The following is a 24,085-nucleotide window of genomic DNA, read 5'->3' on the forward strand; positions in this document are numbered from 1 at the left end:
GCATCCCTCCCTCCGCCCACGGCCGCGGCTCCTCCTCCAGCTCTCCATCCCTCCGTCCCGCCCCGCTGCCTTCCCTCCTTTCCCACCCCGGTCTGCCATCCCTTCGCCACCTCCACCCTCCATCTCCACCGACCCTCCCTCGTCTTTCCTCACGGCAGAGCACGGTTTTCCTCGTTTCACCCTCCTCCTCCAGCCCTTCCTCGCTCTCCCCTCCTGCCTGGGCTCCCTACGCCTTCTCTGCCCCTCACCTTCCTATACAGCCCTTCTGCTCCATCCTTTGCCTTCTCCCCCCATCACCTTCCTGTCCCCCCTTCTCACCTCTTCTCCCTTTTCTTGCCCCTTCTCCCTCTCCTCTGCCCGCAGCCTTTGTCCCCTGAAGCCCCTCTGCTCAGCTGCTCTCGGGCACAAGCCCCACGACAGCCCAACTGAGCCACCCGCGGAGAGCCCGGCCACTGCCACAGCCTGGCCCCAAGCCCGGATGGTCCAGAGGGGCAACGGGATGCCAAGAGAACGGCTGGCTCTGGCCTCTCCCTAGTCCTGCGTAGAAAGGAACCGGGCTTGTAACACATACCCTGTGGAACACCTTATTAGCAGCTCATTGCCTGTGGTGGCCCATTAACCCTAATGAAATTCCACCCACCCACAGGGAGAGGATGTTTTATAACCCTCGGCAGTGGGAGTTCATGTTTTGGCACTCGCTGAACACCTCAAAGCGGCTGTTTGAGGCCATTCCGTGTTGCCTTTGAAGCCATCGTCACCGTTTTCTGCTCTGAGCAGCTCTATGAACTGCAAGCAGGTCTTTCTGCTGTCCCTGAATTACATTCCACGTGCTCAGCTCTGCAAACCTCCTTTCTTCAGAGGAAATGAGGTAATTCCAATCGTTCTGCAAAGAAAAGCAATGTGCTGACTCTCCAGCTGGGGCAGACTGTGGGAATTCTCATTTGTTGGCATATAACGTGTATGGGAGTCACTGATGTTTGGTTCTGTCAAGTGACAGGTCACATCAGAGACATTCGTGTAAAACCTACAGGAAAAAATATTTTCACAAAATCATTTAATCTGGCTTTTGCTGCCAAACAGCCTGGGGCTTTGCATCCAAGCACTCACTCAATATGACTACACTCCACAGATAAATGATAATAATTTATTGTTAGGAAAAGAATACTTTTCACAGTCAATTATTTTTCACAATTAATAGAAGAACTCAGTTAGAGGAGACCTACAGTGATCATCCAGTCCAACTGCCTGCCCACTTCAGGGCTGACCAAAAATTAAAGCATGTTTTTAAGGGCATTGTCCAAATGCCTCTTCAACAGGCACGAGAAAATTAAGATTTTTCCATTTCTGTATTAAAATTGCTTAGAAAAAGATTTAGGATTCAGAGATGGCTTTCTTCCAGACACATCAGAAGTGCTTATCTTTGCTGAGTTATAAATGCCAAGTTAAAGAGACTCCTTGATTCTGGTCTGCAAATGCATTAAGGCAGATGACTTCCCAGGCAGCCACTGAATTTTGCAAATGTGTATATGTGATGGAGAGGTCTATGAGGAAAGAAGGGGAGAGGAATAGTCTACAGTTTCTCTCTTACTCCCTGCTTAATCTCTCCTCTGGTGCTGTACACTAGAGCTGAGTACTAGCCATGGCTTTAATCATCCAGGGGCTCCCAGCTGCCTGTCACTGCTGGATTGGACGGAGTTTTCTGACACAGATCCCATCTTTTCTGGATGCACAGTCTGCTGCTCTTGCGTAAACATCTTATATTGCCTTTTCTGTGGGCACCACTGCAAGATAATGCAATCAAATATAAATCCAGGGAGTTCCATCACACAGAAGGCAAAAAAAAAAAAAAAATCATCATCTAAACCCACTGTCACATGAGTTCATTTGGATCTTAGAGTCTCTGATGGATTCCAGGGCTGACAAGGACAAATAAATCTCCTTGGACCAAACTCCACACTAGCAGCTAGGAGAAAGACCACCATCTCTTAACAGTCATTCCCTTGAGCTGAAAAGCAAGTACCAAAATCCCAAGTTTTTTCTGACCCTACTTATACCTAACAGACACATTTCCTCCTCAGAACTCTACAAATCCTCATTTCCCTCAGTTTTAAGCTCATTCCACCCTTCAGAAAGATGCGACAATTAGTCCTCAAAAATAAGAGAGGAACTTGCATCGGGAGCACTGACATCCCATCGGGGTGCAAAACAACACAGAGTTGGAGGAAGACACCACACTGAGGTGATGCTGTGGGGCTGTTGGTATGGGGCGTCCCCTTTTGCAGCCCCAGCTAAGGGAGGGCCGATGCCCTTCTTGGAGAACAACCCACACAAACCCACCAAGGCAGAGGAGGCACTGACATCCCCACTGAGGGGTCCCGAGACTTGCCCAAAGTCACGGCGAAGCCCACGGCAAGGCCAGGACACGGCATCCCAACCGCATGTCCTGCTCCCGGCTGACCTCTCAGCCGGAGGGTCAGAGCAGGGGGGCTGCGGGGCATCTCGCCTTCCTCGGAGCCCGGGTCATCCCACCTTAGTCCCGCGCTCCCCGCAGGTCCGCTGTGCGCGGCGGGGCTGGGCGGAGTGGAGGAGGCGGAGGAGGAGGAGGAGAAGGAGGCCGGCCTCGCTCGCCTCCCCCTTCCCTCTCGCCGGTTTTCCTTGCAGCATTTCCATGCTAGAGGTCCCCACCGAGCTGCGGAGCGAGGATCTGCCTGGCTGCGCCGGGCCCTCTTCCTTCCTTTGTGCATCCCCCAGCCCTGTGCAAGCCGTGCCCCCCCGCCCCGGCCGCCACGTCCCCGCTGCATCCCCCGCTCCGGAGCCTCCCCCGGCCCTGGAGGCAGGAGGAAGCCGCCCCCCAGGGCACGCAGAGCCGGGGCAGCGACCAGGCACCGGCTGCCACGTCGTGCCATCCCCCCCTTCCCGGCCCGGCCGGGGCACCGAGGCCGCATCCCCGCCCGCATCCCTGCCCGCATCCCCGCATCCCTCCCGCTCCGCGGTTCGGCGGCGGCCCCTTTGGCGGATGCTGCGCGTCTCCCCGGGCCGCTGGTGCTAAATGCTGAGCGCCGACAGGATGGAGGAGTTTCAGAGCGAGGAAGAGGAGCCCTGGTATGACCAGCAGGACCTGGAGCAGGGTAAGGATGGGGCCACACCGCAAGCTGCCAGGGATGGTGAGCCGAGGGATGCGCGGGCAGGGAAGCGGGCAAACGCCAGGGACAGTAGGGTGGGATACCTTCTCTCTTGACTCCTATTTGGTTGGCAAAGCCAGCGCCTCGTCCTGCAGCGGTAAATCTCGGCTCTGCTGCTCCAAACCGCTCTCCTGGCCGAGGAAAGTTTAAACCCGATGGATAGGGGCAGGGAGCCCAGATCTGTCCTGAGCGGTAGGTCCGTAAAAATTTTGGTGTTTTGCATCCACAAGGAAGCTGGTTCCCCAAAAAACTTGCTGCAGGTGGAATCAAACATGGGTAGTTATGACATTGATTTCAGCTCAGAGCAGTCCAAGATAGAGCTAGCAGGTACATTAGTTAGAAATTAATATATTGGAAATAATGTATTGCTGAGGATGCTAAAAGTGTCTCTCAAAAGCTTCTGCTATCCAAGCCCAAATCCAAAGGGATCTTCAGCTTCTTAGTTACCTAATTACTTCTGAAGGTTTTTCCAATCAGCCATAAAACCACGAGAAATTAGAAAGGAGAAAAAAAAAAAATCAAGGCCAAGTTTAAACAGCAAAAATAGCCTTGTTAGAAGATAAATGTTCACTTGTGTAGTTTGCTTTAAAGTAACTATATCTACGTCTGCACTAGTTCTATGGAACGTTTATCCTCAGGCTGGACAGTTGGTGCCTGTTGGTATTCAGGGCTTTTTTTTTAAATATAACTTTGCTTATCTTAATATTTTGAGTCAACACTCAGTAAGTAAATAACTGGAAGAAGTCCCATTTGAGGCCAGTGGCCCAGGAGTGAACTAAACTGATTTCTCAATGAATAGGGAAAAATCATTTCTACCAAAACACAGTGCCCCTCCGGCATGTTGCACTATAGGTACAGTTTTATATTTGCTTTTCCCAGCTGACTGTCAGCAGGGATGTGTGATCCAGCTGCAGTGCTTCGGCCCAGCATTGCTCCAGTACATTATGTCATGATTTAAAGTTTACACAACTTCAGCTGCAGGGCAAGGGCCCAGCAAGGAATGATAACCAGCCCTCCAGGGGTTGTCACAGCTGGGTTTTAACCCCAATTTCTCAATGAACAGGAAATATGAATAGCGGGATACTGAGCCCTGTCCCTTGAAACACAACACTCAAATTAAACCCAGGCAAAGGACAGAGATGGAACTATCAGCTGGATAAACAGTGCAGCCTTTGACTGCTCAGAAATTCACATTTCTGGGTGACGTCTTCCCATGGCTCACAAGGGCCCTGGGCACTGGTCCAGGGGCGGGACACAGGCTGAGGAACAGCAGAACTATGGATGAATATAGGGAGTGTTGAACAACATGGGACCAATTGATTTTTAGCCTAACACTGTCCCTGGTGTCAGGTTCATGAGTCAGCACTGGCACTGTACAACTGGCTCACAACAATAAAACCACCTTCCCACTGCAGGGCCAGGTTCCCATCTCTGTCCCAGCAGCCTAAATGCAGAATGACTGTCTCCAGACGATGGATTGATGCTGGGAATGGGCTCCACCTTTGTGCACATACAGGACTGGAGGAAAACACAGACCCAAAACAAAGCCCAGTTGCGGGCTTGCAGCCTCCTGTGTGAATGGGGGCAACACAGGCTTGCACAAACTCAGAAGGAGAGATGGGGGAAGGCTTTAACTGAAATCAGCCAACTGGAAAGGTCCTACGGGGTAATTACAACCATAATTAATTTGCATGATGCACAAAGCATCACGAAGGACAGTGGTAGACCTTGTCCACATACACTGTGCCTTTGCCTTACAGCCATGGCACTACCCAGAGGTCTTTGGTGACAGCACGGCCGTGGAGCTGTTGGTTTGGAAATGGGGGTGGAAGTACAGTACAAGACATCCAGCGTGGCGTGATTATGAGGCGGTTGTAGGCCAGCATTGCTAAGAGGATTGGCATGCCAAGAGCCCGGGGTCGCACAGAAACCCACGCTGGCAGCGGCGCCAGGAGGGCGGAGGACAAAAGCAGAGGCTTAAAGACTGTTCCTTAGGAGCGAGGGGTGGGAGAAACAAGAAACAACCCAAGCTAGGAGAGCAGAGGAGGTTCTTCTGTGAACCGGTTGGTTCCTGGGCCTTTATCGTCATTTCACAGCATCATCAAATATTTATTACATTTACATCCAAAACTGTTTGCTAAGCAACAGATGGCTTAACTGGGAGCTCTGTGATGATTATGTTAATTAACCATTTTAGCACCACAGCAGAAATTATGCCTCCAGCTCCACACCGAGCACCTGTTACTTTCCTCCTCACCCTCCATAGAGCTTCACCTTGAAAAAGTAACTAATTTTTTCAAGAAAATAAACCCCAATCACTCTTTTTTTTCCCTCCTAAAATGTCCACAGCGACTGGCTGCATCCACCACATGCCTTGGAAGTAGCAAGATCTGGTCCCCAGCATCAAGGCCTTTCTAACCTCGTTCAAATGAAGCTGGTGCCTTTCAGATTCCTTTGCCTGTTTCCTGCACCCTGTAACCCTGTGTGGCTCAAGGCATTGCACCAAGATGCCTTAGCACATAGAAGCAGAGACTCAAATCCCAGTCAGGGTACTCAGCAGTGACATGGGAACAGTAGTGGTGTCCTCTGAGTTGTTTCTTTCTTATGATGTTCCCTCTGGGAAGCCTTTCTGATTTGAGGAAAGTGGTGAAAATGTAGCTTTGATTGCTTGGTAGCATGACTTAGCTTATTGCCAGGCTTTGTAAGCATGAATAGATATCAGTGCTGCTTTAGTTCAGCCACAGCCTCACCTTCCATGGGCTGGGAAGTCTGTGCCTCTAAGCATTAAAACCAGGATACAGTGCTGGTGAACCTTTTTCCAGCTGTTGAAAACTGATGATGTGGGTACAGTTGCATCATACCCTGTGCACAGGGCGGACGTGCAGCCAGACCCCAAGAGAATGAATGAGCTAAAATTAGAGAGTCTGAGCTGCAGAAAAGTGGGGACACCTTTTCTGTTCATCAGGAGCATTTGTCTTCAGGAGGGCTGTGTGCCAACTCAATTGCATCTGGATCCAAACAGACCTAGCAGCTCTGCCAGCCACTTCCAGCCTTCAACTCCCCCACAGCAATCTCCCAAGATGAGTCCTCCTTGCAGTTACCCCACTGCATCCCCTGATCTTCCCAGCCTCCCTGTCCCCCTGCTAGCATTCAGGTCTCAGCCAAAAAGCAGAGTGCAGCCCAAGAGGAGGCCTTTAAAAGCCACCCTTATGACCTCTGGACCTATCGACAGCCTAAGGCACATAGTGGGATTCTCAGGGTGTCCTGCACAGGGCCAGGAGTTGGATTCAATGATCCTGATGTGTCTCTTCCAACTCAGCATATTCTATAAATGTGGGGTGATTTCTCCCATGTCAATAAATGGCCTCCCACTGCTCTGAGTTGGGCAGCAGGACCAGAGGTAGTGCAAGAACCAGCACATCACCTCATTGCCTCTGCGAGACAGATTGTCCTCTCCTCCTGGGCAGCCACAGAAACTTTTGGGCCAAACCATCTGCAATGCAGGCTTAGGACCTAACGGATGTAACCTCTAAAGGTCTCCAGATTTAAGGATCTTATTTTAATTCCTCCTCCTCCTGCCAAGCATCTGATTGCTAAGAAGGAAAATGACACAAGGTGCTGAGCTTGCACCACTCCCAACTCATCCCTGTAAAGACACAGGGTCACCAGTCCTGGCGTTGGGGTGAGCCCAGGGGATCAGTGCTGGCACCCACTAACGCCCAGACCTGCCTGTTTCCTGCACCACACAGCCCATGTGGGGTGGTCCAGAGCACTGCAATCTACTGTCAGCTTTCCCAAAGGATTCACTGCACTGGCAAGCAGGTGGTACCCCAAATTCTGCTGCTCCTGATGCAGTTATCCCAGCAGTCCAGGTACAAGGCACACAGATTTCCTGTCCTCCAGGAGCACAGCAGTTAACTCACCACCCTCCCTCCCCAGAGGCAAGCCAGAAGGTCAGAGCTTTGCCTGCAGTAGCTGAGCCACTTACTTATTTAGCAGTGCAGTACAGCAGGTAGCTTATGGAAGTGGAAAGTTTTCAATGACTAATTGCTGAGCTGCTTGGGAATGACAAGAAGGACTAGGAAAGTCACAGGAGACAAGGAAATATGATGACATGTTAGTCTGAGGAAGAGATGAGAGCCTCCAAATCTGGGAAGGAGTAAAAATTAATATATATATATGTATGTATGTATTTTCCTGGAGTAAAAATTCCCCTGTTATATGAAGGCAGCAAGAAAAAGGGGCATAAATGAAAACCCCACACAGCAACTTCCAGGATCTCACTCCTGGTCTCTTACAGAAGCTCCTTTCTACATCTGCTGAGCCCCAGGCACATAATTCCAGCTGTGGGAGGGAGCAGAATTAGAGGAACTGCTGGAAAATGAAAAGGAAAAAAAGAAAACCCAACAAAATCAGAGTCTTCTGTATCTCCCATCCTGAAACAATCAGCTAACAGTGGCATTTCTCCTTGGCAAGGCCATGCACAAAGGATTTATGTTCAGAGTCCTGAAGGACGTTCCCCCCGGTAGCCCTGATCCCGAGGGACTGGGAGCCAAGGCACCAGCCACTAACACCCTGCACACAGAGGCATTTTCCAATCCTCTTTCTTTCCTCCTGTACCAGCCAGCACTGGCTGGTGACAGGGCAGATGCACTGACTCAGTGTGACAGTCAGGAACCACTTAGAGCTGTGACAGCACCGGGGTCCGATCCTGCTCCTGCTAAAAGCAGTGCCAGCACTCAGGATAACGCACGGCTCGCTCACTCCCAAACACTCCATCTCCTCTCCCAAAAGGCCTTTCCCAGAGCAGCACAGTGCTAAATTCCCACCTCGTCTTGTTCCAGCAGATCTGTGTGCCCACACCGAGCACATCATTAGGGCTCCCAAAGCTCCTGCTTAACCTGCCCAAAAACACGTGTGTGGGCCAAGAATTTTGGAAAATATCCCCAAGACAAAATACCCCAAAGAAATGAGACCAGATGTTACACAACTGCTGCTCTTTGCACAGCTGGGAATTTTAAAGGGATTTTATATTACACTTTGTTTTTTGGGGATTTTTCCATGTGTATTTAACAAACAGTTGTAAGTCTCCTCTCCAAAAAGTGACAGTTATTTTAATGGTTTAAACAGCCTGTTCCTCTGCAGCCTTCTGGGAAGTCACTCTATCCAATGTACAGTACAGCTGCCCTGGCCCTGCTTAGTTCACTTGTCTCCCTCCTCCCTGAAGAATTCAGTCCTTTGAGTGTGTAATATCCAGGTCGATGCTGACCTCTTCCAATTGTGCAGCTGCAGCAACAGCACTTGGAGGACATGCTCATGCCATCCTCCAAGTTTTCTTGGTCCACAAGCAAGTGTTGGGTCCTGGGAAGACACTTGGACTGGGAGATGATGGGTGAGCACTGGTCTCTGAAGGAGGAGGCAGAGCAAGGAGCAGCACATCCCATCAGTATCAGTCTTTGCAGCAGAGCTGTTTCAGGAACATTGGCTTTGCTGTAGGGCCCCTGAAAGAGGCATTGCCCTGCTCAGGGCTAGTGATGGACATAAACAACACCATTCTGAGAGCACATCAAGTATTTACCCACTCCATTTCCTTGTGAACTCAGACTGGAAGGCAACAGCCCTGTGCTGTTCCTGCGTAGCTCCACGACAGCACCCATTACTCACCTGAGGTCAGGAGCTCTTCCCACTTGGGCAGCGTCTCCAACTCATGCCAATAGCCAGGCACAAGGTAGCTGGGCTGTGAGCTGAGTACCTGGACAAACAGGGCTTCTGAGACTTCCCAGCAATGGGTGGGAAGGGAGCAGCAGTGGGGCAGCAGCCTGCAAGGTGATACACTTCTCTTCAAAGCCAAGAAGAGGGGCTGCTAGAGAAGAGATGGGCAGGACTGTGGTGTTGCTGCAGAGGGTCAGGCTGTTCTCTGTATTTAGCTGTAACACATGGCTGTGGAAGAAAGGTCTTCTCTGTACCTACATGCCTCTGGCACATCAGAAGTAGCAGACAGGAGTAATCAGCAGCCACAATGCTGGCTGTGGTCTTGAGGGCTGCTGCAGCTGGAAGTGACAGTTGTGCTGGAACTTGGTGGCTCCCTGAGCGTCCAAATCACTCAGGATTGGTGGTTTCACCTGTCTCCCCCAACCAAGAGGACACCAAGAGGACGCCAAGCTGGCTGGGAATGGCTCAGAGTAGGGGAATATGTTGTGTGAGCAGGAGCAGGGCTGGAGATGTGCCAGGGTTGTGGCAGCCCATTGCTGTGGGCACTGCTCCTGCCACGTGAGCACACTGACCTGTCCTTTGCAGGTTGCCTTTGCTCGGGGCTCTGCACATGCACAGCACTGAGCTGCAGCAGCAGACAACACACAGTGTCTCCCTGGTGCTCAGTCTCCTTGTCCATCCTGGGTCAGCTACAACCTCCTGCCCCCAAAGCACACAGGGCAGAGGAGTTTGCCACATGGCAGCAATCCACATGTCTGTGTCTTTAGCTCTAAAAGAGTAAAAGCCTCTATTCACGGTTTTCTGCGTCCCAACATAATTAATTAGTTGGAGCTTTGCTGCCCAGGGGAGGAGCGCACGCAGGAAAGCACTGGCTGCCTTTCTCCCTCCTTTTTTTATCACTGCTTCTCCTCAACAACCCCATTTGTGTCTATTTATTTAGGACATTTTCTGATCCAGGTGCACTACCAGAGCCTCAGAGCCACCAGTCACTGAGCTCTTTGAAACCATTTTAGCCTACAAGGCAAACACAGGCACCAAGGCTGTTTAGATAAGAGAACAGCAGGGAAAGACGCAGATGGGGCCTCAACCATGGTCTAATAACATCCTCTGTGTTCTCATGCTCTAACAACTTGGCAAAAGGCACAGTGATGGCTGTGGGCACAGGGATAGGACTGCTGTGTATGTGTTTATGCAGAAACAAACAGCTTATAAGCAGAGGTGACCACCCTGGGTCTTAAGCATTAATATATAGGGGAGCCTTTGGGGTACAGAATGATATGAGGGCAGAAGGAAAAGGCGAGTATCAATTACATCTAAAAAGCCTGATAAGCATCTGAGAAGAATAAAAAAAAAAAGAAGAGCTGGTAAAGGAAATACTGAATAGGGCTGAAAACTACAGGAGGAAAGGAGGGGAGCAGCAGGAGCTGAGAGAGCTGGAGGGCTTCTCTGCAGCATAGCACAGACAGTGCACCCCTGAGCCCCTTGACAGGGATTTCCACTCCTTAGTGGTGCCACTTTTGCTCAGGGTACTCGAGATAGCATGGAGGGAGCTGTTCTCAGTGCACTGTGCTTGCCTTGACCCGCTGCCAACCACTTCTCTGCCACCACCTGAACTTCCCCCCACCAGGAACACTTCCAAAGCCAAAGATAGCCCAGGAGTATGTAACAGATTACACAAGAGAAAGAAAAGGAAGAAAAAACGAGGCAGGAAATCCAGCAAATCTCATTAGAGTAACAAATGCCAGTGTGACCAACATCAGCTCAGCCCAGTGAGAGCCATAGTTTGGAAGAAGGAGGTGGCTGTGCTGCCAGGGGCTCACACATCCCCATTGCTCTCACCCAGCCCCAACAGAAGCATTTTTACCCCCTGCTGCATTGGGCTGCTCTGCAAAGCAAACCCTGGTACATCCCATTATACCAAAATAGCAGATCCTCAAAAAAACACACAGAACTCCAGGTGCAAAGCTGAACTGAGCAGCAGTGCCTGAGTTACACCAGTATAAAGGGGATGGAGAATCCACACCTCAGCAGTAACACTGGCAACACTCTGAAAGCTCTGCCTGGCCTTGGGAAACACTGTCATCTGTGGAATGGGCATGTTGAAAAGGCTTTTCCAGGTTGTTTGCAAGATGCTGTCAGATAGCACTGACTTCCCTGCACCCCAGCATGTTCCATTGCAATGGTTTATGAGGGCAAAGTACATAGATGGCCTCCATCACCTGCCATGGAGCAGCGGTGATATACAAAAGCTGATCTTCATTGTAATATATCAAGACAGCACAATCCCTTGCAACTAAGAAGGAAAATAAATGAGTAGCAAGTGTACCCTACCCTGGGGTAAACCAGCATAGTATCATTTGTTTAGATTTTGAAAGGAATAATTGCACCTACCCTTGACTCTAAGTACCCATGTGTAATGGAGCAGACAGCAAATGCAATTAAATTAAACGTCAACAGCATTAAACAACAGTTCCTAACTCTCAACCTACCCATCCATCAGCTAACAAGCACCTTGAACTTCCTCCAGAGATCTCCACACCAGAGCTCTCCCTGCTCTTTAGCAGGTTAATTCACCATGTGCAGCATGGGAGAGGAGCAGCCCTTTCCACAGCCCCACATTTGGGAAGGGACCCCAAGTAATTCCCTTATGGACGCTGAGCTGAAAGGGACCTGCAAATCCACGTGCCATAAACCCCCATTTGTCAGTACCACAAACCAAAGGACTTTTGTCCCCCTTGTGAGCTGCCGGCCGGGGACAGGGCTGGTTTACTAAAGGTGAGGAGCCAAGCGCAGCGTCCCTCGGAGCAGTGGGTGTGTTCTGTCGCAGCCTAAACACACGAATCCCTCAATGCCAGAGAGATAAGGGGGGGAAAGCCCAAAGCAGCTGCACCAGATGGTGGCTTCCTCCAGAAAGCCGTATTTACGAGGAGCTCCCGGATCATCATCGTGCCGAGAGCAGCCGAAACCCCCCCCCCTGCCCGGCACCAGCCTTGCACTCCCCCAACCAGGAGGTGCTGAGGGGCAAAAAAACCTTTCAGAGAGCGGAATGTGGCAGAGTGCTCTGCCCTAGCAGACGCAGGCCAGCGCTGGGAAGGCAGAAACAGCTCCAAATCCTTTTTGAGCCTCGTTGCAAGGCTGAGGAAGCTCCCAGCCCCGTGCAGGGAACATCTGTCTGCACCAGCACTGCCACAGATGTGCCTTGGGGGAATACATGGGGGAATCCCTGCAGTTTGTCCTTCAGTCTCTTTCCATCAAAGACAACTTGCTACATCTTTTGGGATTAGGATTATTTTTTTCTTTTAAGTCTTCTCAGTGACACCAAAGTAGCAGAGTTACTGCTGGGTTGCTGCTGATCTCTGCAGCTCCAGGACAGTGCCTCCTTGATGTACTGCCCAGCCATGCTCCCTATACCTGCTTGGATTCAACTCCTGCTCCCTTCCCACCGTATGGTCTCTCTTCTCTTCCTCTCCCTCCTTGCTCAGGCGCCTTTCCCACGGAAGCTTGCAGGAAAATGCAGCCTCCATCCTTCCCTCCAACACTCCATAGGCACAGCCCTTTGTTTGGGGACACAGGGTGTCTCCTTGGCGGGTGTTAATTGGAACGGTCACATCAGCACTTGCAGTACCGAGAGCCAGAGGGCACCAAGCTGGTGCTGCCCAGGATAGTTCGCATCTGCAGCCCTCTCCCAAACAGGATTTGGCAGTGTCAAAGCTCCCATTTTTTCAGTTGGAGACTGGCCATTTCACAGTGGTGCCTTCAGCATAGGCAGGATGTGGAGGGATGGGGCACATCAAGCGGACACACAGCACAGCCACTCCCCATCACTTTATTTCTCCTCCTGCATCCCTAGGGGAGGGGGAAGGGAGGCATCAGCATATCTGCTAAATTAGGGCAAGTCCTTCAGCACTGGCTGGCTGATCTGACAGTGGAGAAGCAAAGAGGAATACAAAAAAATTGTGGGAAAACCATAGTACTCTGCAGAAAGAATCCCTGAATTCCTAAATAGTTCTTTCCCCTCTCCCCAACAACTTAGTGAAATTTCACATTCAGCCTCAGGTTTCTGAGGTCTCCAAGGAGAAGAGCTGAGTGGTCCCCCAGCCCATGCAGAGACACAATTAGTACAAAGATCAAGAGGGATCTGGTCTAAAGATGACATTAAAGCACTTCCACACAGCATCCCCTCCCTCCCCGCAGTCCTGCAGCCAAGGGGAGCCAACAGGTGGGGAAGAGGACTTGGGCTCAAGGGGGTGGATGAGACAGGATTACCAAGGATGTTTTAAGTGGCTGGTGGGCAGAGAGTGAGGAAGTACATGTGTGACAATGGCTGAGGCAGTTAAAAGACATTAAAAGAATCAATTCCCCCATGTCCTTCAATCCCAGAGTCTCCCAGGCCCTTATGCTCAAAATGGAAACGAAGAATCAATTTCCTTCTCGGAGCTCAGCCCCGTTCTTTCCTCTTTCCCACTCATCCCCAAACGCTGCCCATTTCCCCCATTAAATTATTGCTGACAGAGCCCTTTAAATTACAATGCAGGATCTTGCACTGCCTAATCCACTTAACTCAACCCCAGCTGATTAAATTGGATGCCATATGGTGGGAGAGCACTGGTGTAATCCGCAGGGACGGGGACACACTTGATTCATTACCTGGAGCACAGCAGGGAGCCCTCTCACTACACACCTCTGCTTTAGGGCCCTGCTTCCTGCCAGGGATGTGATTTCCAAGGTGCTGGTCTCCAGCAACAACACCAGCTCTGGCAAGGTGGTGGTGGTGACAATAAATACAGCCCCAAGCAGCTTAAAGGCACAAATTATCCTCTATCTCTGCTGGCATCTGGTTGTTCCCCCAGCCCCAGCTGGTGCAGCAAACACTCAGTCTTCCAAGAGCACTTTATAAACTAGGGAAATTTGGTGCTTGGAAAAAAACAAACAGGTAGAAGGAGGTCTGTCCATGAGGAAACGTGCCAAGTAACTTGATTGCACAGATAGCTGGGATTGCAGCCCTCAGACTGGGTCACTGTGCAATGACGAGGATTATAATTAAAAAGGTCACAGCCTTTTTAATAATAACAGCTTGCAATGCAGGGCACAGCTGGAGAGAACATTCCCATGGTAAAGAGGAGATTCGAGGACACACTGAGCAGCTGTTGGCAGGAAAACATCTGGGGAAGCCAGTGCAAAGAAACACAGCCATCACCCAAACTAACAACATCAGCACATCCCACAGCACAGTGTTATCCATCAGCAAAGCCCCATCCCAAACACTGACAGCACTACAGCACTCATGTCTGAGGTCACTGTGAGCCTCACCTTGTGATGTGTGAGAGATCAGGGCTTCTCCCAGGCTCAGAATACACCTTTGGCAACCTGGTGCCCCTTCTTCTTGCCTTAGGGACCAACTATCCCTCTTTCCCAACCAACTGCATGGCCAAATTAGCCACTGGAAGAAATTTTAGCTGCTTGCAGCCTGGGCAGAGCCTTTGCAAAACACATCTGTAGCTGCAGACTAGAGAGGAGTATTATGACAGGGTGAGAAAACGCCAGGGCAGGAGAACCCAGTCCCCTCACACACTGCAGGACTGTCACTCCTTAATTACCTAAGACTGCATGATTACCATACTGGAGAGAGAGCAATAACACACACCAGGACCTGTTTCCTTACCTGAAGATTTTCAGTCTGCCATTGTAGGAGCCATTAATTCACCTCTAAAAGCAACAGGAAAAGTGAAACCCATGTGACCATAGGTCAGGCTTTAAGAAGACAAGTAATTCCTGTGAAAGCAAGGGCTGTTCCCAGAGACAGCTGTGCCATCCCAACTCCAGAAACAGCATCACCTGTGTGCTCAAGCTTTGGCCCACACAGGACTCACAGAGTCTGGGGCCTTTAACTTTACCCAGCAGCACCAAAACCAGCATTTTAAGCCAACTACACTGCCAACATCTACTTTCCCCTGCAGTTCTCCTGAAGTCCAACTATTTCAGTAACTTCCCAAGGGCATTTAGAGGTGGCAGAGAGTGAACACAAAAGGGGTTTGTCCTTCCCCTGGAGCTGCCCCAAGGGGAGAGCCAGAGCTGCAGACCCCGGTGCTGCTGGGGTGGCACATCTGGGAGGTGCCTCCAGCCCCCTCGGGCCACACGTGGCTTTATTACTCCTGTCAGTCTATTAGTGGGTGATGGATGGAGGCTGACAGGGAAGGTGAGGTTCTCCCTTCATTAGAGATAATAATATAATTTACGGAGCAGCCCCAGGGCCCCGCAGGGCTTTACCAACCTTCGCTCTCATTCTGACAGATGCTGAGTCCCTTTCAGCCCTTCAGCTCTTGGTGGTAGGGGATGGAGGTGCTGAGCTCCTGCCACAGCCCAGCCCCAGGGGCCCGATCCTGGCTACACAGCGTGCAGGAGGGTTTTGCAGCCAGCCAGGCACCAAATCCTCATTGCATGGAGGAGTTGCAGAGTGCAGAGCTTGGCCTCTGCTTGCTCCTGCAGACCAGCAAGATCCCAGATCCTGTGTGTTCTGTAAGTCCTGCATCCAGGACAAAATGTACCAGTAAAACTGGCACCAGTAAAATGTGCTGCTGAGCTTGATCCGGCGTCAATTTTGGGGGGGATCCCACCACACCCACCTGTGGAGCTGTGGGAACTGCAGCAGCTTTGTCCCTCTGCTTTTCAGACCTGCACTTGGCCGCAGAGCTGGGGAAGACGCTGCTGGAGCGCAACAAGGAGCTGGAGGACTCCCTGCAGCAGATGTACACCACCAACGAGGAGCAAGTGCAGGAGATCGAGGTAGGGCCACTGCTGTCACCTAAGGATGAAGGAAAGGGGCACTTCCACCAATGCCAACAGCTCAGATGCCAGCAGAAAGAAAGGGATGTGCCATGAGGCATGGGAGTTAAAGGATGTTCTGTACATGCTTGAAGAGGGATGGACTGAGATCCCTCTTCTCACATCCCCACCCCCTGCCCAGATGTGCACACCAGATTTTGGCGCCAGATTTTGGCACCAGGCTGCATCTGGGTCACGTTTGGCCTTCCCCTGCCCATCCACCAGGCTTCACACTCTTTGCTCTGCTGCAGCTTTCCCTTGATCCCAGTTATTCAGAATCGCGTTTGTTCCCAGCTGGCCCCTCAGCACCCCCACAAACACAGCCCCCTTTGTTAGAGGCATAAAATAGCTCTTTTTCCAAGAGCTGCAATCTAAACCACCATTTCAAGCATCCTTTGGGGTCATTTCTAAGAGCCCGCAGAATTGATCTTAGAGGCTTAAACCTGCTGTGCTGGGAGGGTTTTCATCCACTGGAAAACTTCTAGGGATCTGTGAGTTGAAAAAGATTGGACACCCCCTGATTTAAAAGGACACAGGGCAGAGGAGGGTTGTGAGTTCACAAGAACAGCACATGATGCTGCAGGGATCTGACAGCTAATGTTCAAGGGAACTGGTGGATGGATTTAGCCATTCCCCCTCCAGCAGCCCTTCAGAAGCAGGTCCACTGTAGGATTTGGGATCTGGTCCCGGCTGAGAGTGAGCAACTGGGTAGATGCTGCTCTCCCAGTCTTCACAGGATAAAATCTTACAGTGTCAAACTCACAGAAAAGGGTCTGCAAACCCATAGAAATCACAGGTCTCCTCATGTTTCACAGACTCAGAGTTTTAGCCTGAATCCCCACAGAAACACAGCTTCTGCAATCGATCTGTCAGATGATGCTGTAACCAACTGGCCAATTTCAGTCAACTTTCCATCTCAGGGATATCAACTTTCTTTGGTACTGGGAATAAAAAAGCAGCTGAATAGAGAGAGATTGAGGTTAGTGCCCTTCACAGAGGGCAGGGGAAGTTCAGTCCTATTTTAGACACAAAACCATTTACAGTGGGCAGGAGGGATGAATATTTCAACTGTGGAAGAGGCTTCACCCAGGCAGAATCACAAACCACATTTATCAGAGGAAGCAAAGGCTGTAGGAATTTCTGCCTGCGAAACAACCTGGATTTTGGTTGTGCAGTGCTTATGCTTCACTTTTTCTTGCAGTACCTGACTAAGCAACTGGAGATGTTGCGGCAGATGAACGAACAGCACGCGAAAGTCTACGAGCAGCTGGACCTGACAGCACGGGACCTGGAGCTGGCTAACCAGAAACTCGTGCTGGAAAGCAAGACTTCCCAGCAGAAGATCCAGTGGTACAGCCTGCCCTCCTCTCACCACAGTGATGCTGCACCAAGAGCCCTTCACCTCACTTTTCCCCTGCCCCAAAGCACAGCCTGTCCTTGATATTTGAGCCATTCTCTTATCAGTCCAGTTTTGGAGCTATTTGCCACACAAGTCCATTGCAGCAATGCTGGTTAGCAGGAGTCAGCTGCAGCACAGACACCCCTGGGATGAGGGCTGGATAAGGAGTGTCTGAAGCTGCCAGGAAAGAGGCACAGGAGCCCCTCCTCAGATGAGTTTCCTTGAAGAGGCATATAATCATTTCAGGGAGGTCCCCAGCACACAGCCCAGCAGAAACATGTGGCACAGATCCAGCATCTAATGAAACCCTGGCTATTCCCTGCTGAAACACCAGTTTATCAATAATATTTCTTTCCTAAAACAAGCCCATGATCAAGGTCATCCCTAGAAACAACACCCTAAGCCATGTCCTTGCAGGGCAGCCTCATCTGCAAACAGCTGTGTGGAGAGGGAGTTTCAGAGCAGAGAGTTTTACAAACTATTCACAGCCAAAACAAAACTAACTCTCTGCTCAGTCTCTGTGTTTACCTCTACAAGGTAAACAAGGGGAAGTGATGCTTGTTTTCAGAGGAGAGATATTCAGGATAGTGCTTACATCCCAGAGGAGACTGTTTCAGCAACTGATTTGAGGACAGAAGGTCTCAAATCAATCCCCCCCTCCTTTCTATAATCACTCCCACTCAAGAGTGACCACATAGAGAAAGACCAACCACTGGCACAAAAAGCAAGTGCTGTCACACTCCCAGGGCACATGCTGGGACTGGCTCTCTCTATGGGGGAAAAAAACACCTTTCAGGATCCTGTAGTGTCTGACTCCTCACCTGTGTTCTGACCTCTCTCTCTGCAGCTTGACAGAAACAATCGAGGGGCTGCAGAACCAAGTGGAGGAGCTGCAGAAGCAGGTGGAGGAAATGCGGAGCTTGGAGCAGCTCCGCATCCGGCGGGAGAAGAGGGAGCGGCGCCGAACCATCCACACCTTCCCCTGCCTTAAGGAGCTCTGCTCCAGCCCCAGGTACAGAGCCCTGGGTTCAGCAGCCCCTCAGACCTTCTCTCCTCCTCCTCCTCTGCCCATGAACAGGGGGTGCAGTGGGTGAGCCCCTCTGGAGGTGCACAGAAACCCACACACAGCCCCAGAGAGTCGAGGCTGTGCCTCAGAGCCTGAAACCCACAGCTGGAGGGGAAGGGAGGATGTCCCTCTCTTCTACCCACCCAACTGAAGTGGTGTTGGCAAAGCAGAGCCTTCATGATCCCAGCAGAGTGATGCTTTCCTTCCCAAACCAGCACAGCCTATTTTCCCTTCCCAGCTGCCTCCCAGCACAGCACCAGCACCTCTGGCTCTCTGAAACCAGCTGAGGTGGTGCATTTTGTGCTGTGTGACTACAGTACACCCCAAGAGCACCAGTCACACACCCAGACACCACACGCTGCCAGGTGCTGTACCAACACCTTCAGCACTATTGCAGCCTTAATTCTTCTTAAAACCTGGCCACTGTGTTAATTCACTGATCTTGTGAGGGCACTTCTTGCTCAGCTTTGTCCACAGTAGAGGCTTCTTTAAATAGATAAGCAATCAATAAACTTTGTTACTGAAAGCACCCTCTGCCAGAGGATATGAACCAAAGACAGTTTCACTGCAGCAGCAACGGGAATGTTTATGAGGCCATGACCTAACCCCCAGCAAAATCCACTTAATGTTTTTGTGGTTCTTTACCCCCCAGTCCCCCAATCCCACTTTCCCCCCTATGCCATGGGACCTCGGTTCCACTTGCAGCTCCACAGTTGGCTCTGAAGGTCAGGCTGCCCTTCAGTGCCTTGAAATCTGTTCAATACCCCCCACCACAGCTGTGCCTCCCAGGGGAAGCCACAGAGCCTGCTCTTTTCCAATCTGTTCTAAACAGACAGGACGCCATGGGCGCTTCATTGAAGAGGAAAACCCGAATTCCCAACAGCAACATAATGGAAGGGGGAAGTGCTTGTTATCACTTCCCAGGCAGTGAAGAAGGGGAAACTGTCAAAAGTCTCTACCTTCCTTGTATAAATCTTCTCCCACTCCCTCTGGAGCATCTCCTGGACAGACACAGGGGTGCACAGGGCAGCAACACATGTGCTTCTGGGTTTTGGCTGGCTGGGATTTGGGGTTGTTGGCAGATAAGGTGAGTAGCTGATGAACTCCAGCAGGAAAAACCCAAAGCCAGCCACTTTCAGCTCAGGCTGATAGTGCTTGAACATTCATACTTGCTTCACAGCAATGTTGGTGGCTTGTCTGTTAACCTCATGATCTCTTACCATTTAGGGTCTCATTTCCCTCCTGTCTTTTATAACTGCTGTCAAATAAAACTGCAGGTTCTCTGGGACAGAGGCTGGTCTCTGTGTTCAGAAGAACCCCAGCCACACCTTGTGGTCTGCTGGCACACGGAGGTGGCACATCTCGCTCCACGAGCTCAGGAGCTAAGTCCTTTCTGGGCATCAGTGGAATTCCTTACATGACAATAATACACAACAAGTCCCTCATCGAACCGTCACTCAGTCAGAATCTCTCAAGGATCTTTCCTCTCTTTCAGGTATGAGGATGCATTCCAGGTCCACAGCTCTTCCACAGAGTTCAACCAGAAGCCACTGGAGAGGGAGAACGAGCGTCTCCAAGCCATGGTGAACTCCCTGAGGTCCCAAGTCAACCAGGAGAAGCAGCGGAAGGAGAGGGTGGAGCGCGAGTACACCTCTGTTATTCAGGAGTACTCGGACCTGGAGCAGCGGGTGTGCGAGATGGAGAACTGCAAACTGCGCATCAAGGAGCTGGAGGCAGAGCTCCTGGAGCTGCAGCAGATGAAACAAGTCAAGAAGTATTTGCTCAGCAGAGAGGACAACTTGTCCGAAGCCCTCCTCGAGCCGCTGAACAACGCCCCGGAGGCAGATTACATCGACCTCTCCGAGGAGGAGGGAGGGAAAAGCCACGGGACATCCATGACACCGTCCCCGAACCACCCCGTCCGGAAGAGCTGCAGCGACACGGCCCTGAACGCCATCGTGACCAAGGACGCCGTGAGCCGGCACGAGGGCAACTACACCCTGCACGCCAACAACGTGCGCAAGAGGGGCATGTCCATCCTGCGGGAGGTGGACGAGCAGTACCACGCCCTGCTCGAGAAGTACGAGGAGCTCCTGAGCAAGTGCCGGCAGCACAAGGACAGCGTGCGCCACGCGGGGGTCCAGACGTCCCGGCCCATCTCCCGCGACAGCTCCTTCAAGGACTTCCGAGGGGAGGCACACGAGCTGGAGGAGCGGAAAACCATGGAGAAGACCATCAGCAAACACGTGGAGGCCGTGGACAAGCGGCTGGAGCAGAGCCAGCCGGAATACAAGGCTCTCTTTAAGGAGATCTTCTCCCGCATCCAGAAGACAAAAGCAGACATCAACGCCACCAAGGTGAAAAACAAGAGCAGCAAATGAGTCCCTGGCTCTCCGCAACTCTCCCACGTGCAATTGCAGCAGCCACGTCTTCTCTTCAGCCCCAGGAAACGCCACGTGGCCCCTCTGCTTTGAAGGTTCGAGAGGTCTGCAAGCGAGGAAACGTCCCGGAGACTCAACTCACGTTTTTTAAGTTTGGGCTCCGGACAACTCGTTGGGACAATTGTACATTGTAGTTAGAGGATTTCAGAAACCACATGACGGATCTCTGCATGAGTTACTGCCGCTGCCAGACATCACAAGAGCAATGTAAAACACGAAAAAAGGAAAACCGGTCACCTCCTCCGCCCCTCTCCAGCTTGTCCCGCAGCCTGATTATCTGCAAGCAAAAGCCTGGATGTCCTCCAGCGTCCTGCCACAGCTGGAGCACAGCGTTTCAAAGTGAAACAAAAAGCCATCAGAACTTCAGGGGCTGCCCCAGCACAGCAGCCCAGCCCTCCACTGTGGTTTTATGGCTAAGAACCTATGCTTGAACCCAAGAGACTTCAGTCTCTGCCTTCCTCTCCCCCAAAGGGCACTATGGTCTTGCAATTTAAGCCATTCTCTAATCAGTCAGGTTTTTCAGCTCTTTACAATGCAAGCTCATTGCAACTGGAAAAACTTGAAGAGAATCATAAAACTGATTGTTCCATCTCCATTGGCTCAGTGTTTCAGTCCCTACTCTCCAGACCTTGTAGCATATGGGATCTCCTCGCTTTAAATCTGCCCTGGTATTTCAGCCCAGGTGAAACACCAGGCCTGGTAGGAACTTGGCAACCAGGGCTTTCCCATAGCTAGACAAGTGCAGTGTCAGAGACACGCTTCCACCTCACGCTCTGGGTACCAGCTGTGCTCTTCAAGAGGTTGTCATTGTCCCATCATAGCCAATTCCTCGTACACAGCTTGCATGGGCTTGCAAAACTGACTCCCAGGGACTCAAACGCAGGCTGGAGGACACAGCATCTCCCTGGTCAGGAGCTCTGGCCCTGGCAGATCACACACCACCCCACACTTTGCTCTGAACATCTCCCCAGCCACAAGGACAGATTTCAGTTTCCTGCTGAAAATGATCTCCCTTGGCTGAGACACTCTCCAAAGGCTGTCGCCTCTCGTGTTCCATCTCCCTTTCCAGCACTGAAATCTCCTCACTTTTGCTTCCACAGACATGCAAACACACAGCCAAAAGGCCACTGCAGTCTCAGGAATCACCAGTTTCCAGTTTTCATGAACTAGAGTTGGCCTCATATGGTCAGACATGTTTTAGGCAGAGAAGCAGCATTTCATTACAGCTTAGGCAACACCCTGAGCCACAAAACCAGTTCAGTGTAAGCTCCTGTTCTGTACCCGCCTGGAGAAAACTATCAGCTACATCTGGATTCTATTTTCACCAGCTTAAATCCCAAAGTCTTGGGCCAACAGCTGGGACTCCTGCAACACTGAGATAAACAAATGAGAATGTGGCTTTGGAGGGGGAAGACTGTTCAGATGTAATTATCCCCCGAGTCCAGGGCCTTGATGTTACGAGGAGCGACCTTTCTTCCAATCCCCATGGAATTCATGCAGAAATACCCCCCAAAACCACCCTGTTTTGTTAAGCTGAGTACCACAGAGGTAAGTTGGCAGGAGTGTGATGCCCAAATCACCCCTGCTCCACAGGTCTCCTCAAAACCACCCACCACTCTTCTCTTCCACGCTCTGCATTTCCAGGTGCCCCACGGCCCCAGACACACCCGGAGCCGTGGGCACAACTGTGGCTACCAGCTCTGTAACTGTATGGAGAACCTTCATGCCTTATTTATTTATAATGGAAAGCAGTTGTCTAAAATAAAATAAAATAAATAAAAATGAACAACAATAGCAACAAGAGCAGCATCATTGATTTTCTGGGAGCGTTCACCACCCCATTAACTCAGCACGTGGAGCAGTGTTGGTTTAAGCCCATCCTGTGTTTGCCCTGCACTCAGCTGATGCTGCAGAGGTGTGGGAAGAGAATCACCCTCACTTTCCATTTTAAACAATCCCACACGGATCAGCATCACAGTTAAGTGTACAACACATCAAACATATTTTTAAATGCTTTATTCTCTCCTCAAATAAAAAGAAACACAGGGATTCTCAACGCTCTTACAGCTCTTTTTACTTTTTAACAACAGCAGAAGAGTTATGTCTTTGATTTTCATGTACAATTTGGGTCAAGAAAGTGCTTCAGGCTCCTTTGCAGGAAGCAAAGAGAATATGCTGAACTGTTCTGCTGCATTATTTATATAACATACATTTTTATGCACTTGGACTGTAACACTTGCCATGCGATAAAACTCCTCTTCTGTCAGCTCGGAAGTCTCTGCAAAACCACACAATTTCCAAGCTCCCAATTCAAATCCTATTTTTGTTTTGGTCTTTTTTGCAAACCACAAATCCAAAAATGACTGATGTGAGTAACATGATATTAGTACTTGGCTTGACAAAGGCACAGCTGCCGTGTATCAGCAGCGTGTTCTGCAAAGCGCTGAGGGCAATTTTTGTCAGCATCCAAAAATATTAGTGGCCATATATACACATACTGATGACTGTGTGAGTCACAGTCACTTGATTTTTGTCTTAAGTGAGGCTTTCAGTGATCAAAGGAGGAAAAAATAATCAACTTCTGGCCTTTTGTGCCACCTTTGATCTAAACTTTTCCAATTGCTTTTAAAACATCAAGGAAAGCTACACAACTCCATTAAGAGGGGACAGGAGAGTATTAAGCAACCACACTGCCAGGGAAACCAGGGTAATAGAGAGCAGCAGCTACGTAACAGCACACCCCCATGGTTCATGACAGAAAGAAAAATGCTGCACACAGTTAAAATGGATGAGAAAAAGTGTGATAGAACAGGAAATAATTTCAGAAGTTGGCAAAATCAGTGACCCTACTCAGCTCACAGCAATAAGATCAATAAGGGCACAGCTTGTCAAGAAGTTGAAAGATGGCATTTAGACACGTGCAGTTCCATAAGATCTAGTCTGGCTTCTTACCACACCACCAGTTCGAATAACCCTTCTGAAACAAATAGGGAGGGGTCACTCGAAGCACAAATTCAAGGGGTTTATAGAGCTCAAACTCTCACAGGGAAGGAGATCTGATTCATCAGTATTCACTCTCTTACAGGAGTTGAGACCTTCTGGAAGGTCCCTCAAAGTCCTGATTTGCTCCTTCATTAACAGCTTGTGCCCTCACTCACACAAGGGGTGGCTGGCTCCTTGGACACATCAGCCCTTCCCTCAGGTTTCAGGGATGGCTCCTGTCAGCTCTTGCTCAGCAGTGACCACCAAACAGGGTGCATTGGCTTCCTCAGCCCCCATCAGTGCCAAAGCACTTCATTTCTTCAGCTGGAAAGCCAAAAGTTTGGCTCCCTTGGCTCATGCCAAAGTCAGACCTTGTCATCCCAAGCCCTGCCTGCCAAGGAAAGCTGTTTCCAACCATCCAAGCAGAGATTATTCAGCTTTTTACCAAGGCTCTATGGACCAACACAGTGTGGGAACAAAG

At 50.6% G+C, this 24,085-nt stretch overlaps 1 protein-coding gene across 1 annotated transcript; it reads left to right on the forward strand.

Moving 5' to 3' along the window:
* Window positions 1-2,667: 2,667 nt before the first annotated feature.
* Window positions 2,668-22,408, forward strand: CDR2L (cerebellar degeneration related protein 2 like). The gene is made up of 5 exons (XM_051797606.1): window positions 2,668-3,128; window positions 15,565-15,677; window positions 16,918-17,066; window positions 17,963-18,127; window positions 19,677-22,408. The coding sequence occupies exons 1-5, from the start codon at window positions 3,050-3,052 to the stop codon at window positions 20,560-20,562; spliced, it is 1,392 nt and encodes a 463-aa protein (XP_051653566.1). The 5' UTR covers window positions 2,668-3,049; the 3' UTR covers window positions 20,563-22,408.
* Window positions 22,409-24,085: the final 1,677 nt, after the last annotated feature.

Source organism: Manacus candei, unplaced genomic scaffold (assembly GCF_025592945.1).
Source record: "Manacus candei isolate 608988 ecotype Guabito, Panama unplaced genomic scaffold, ASM2559294v1 h1tg000047l, whole genome shotgun sequence".
Classification (NCBI taxonomy): domain Eukaryota; kingdom Metazoa; phylum Chordata; class Aves; order Passeriformes; family Pipridae; genus Manacus; species Manacus candei.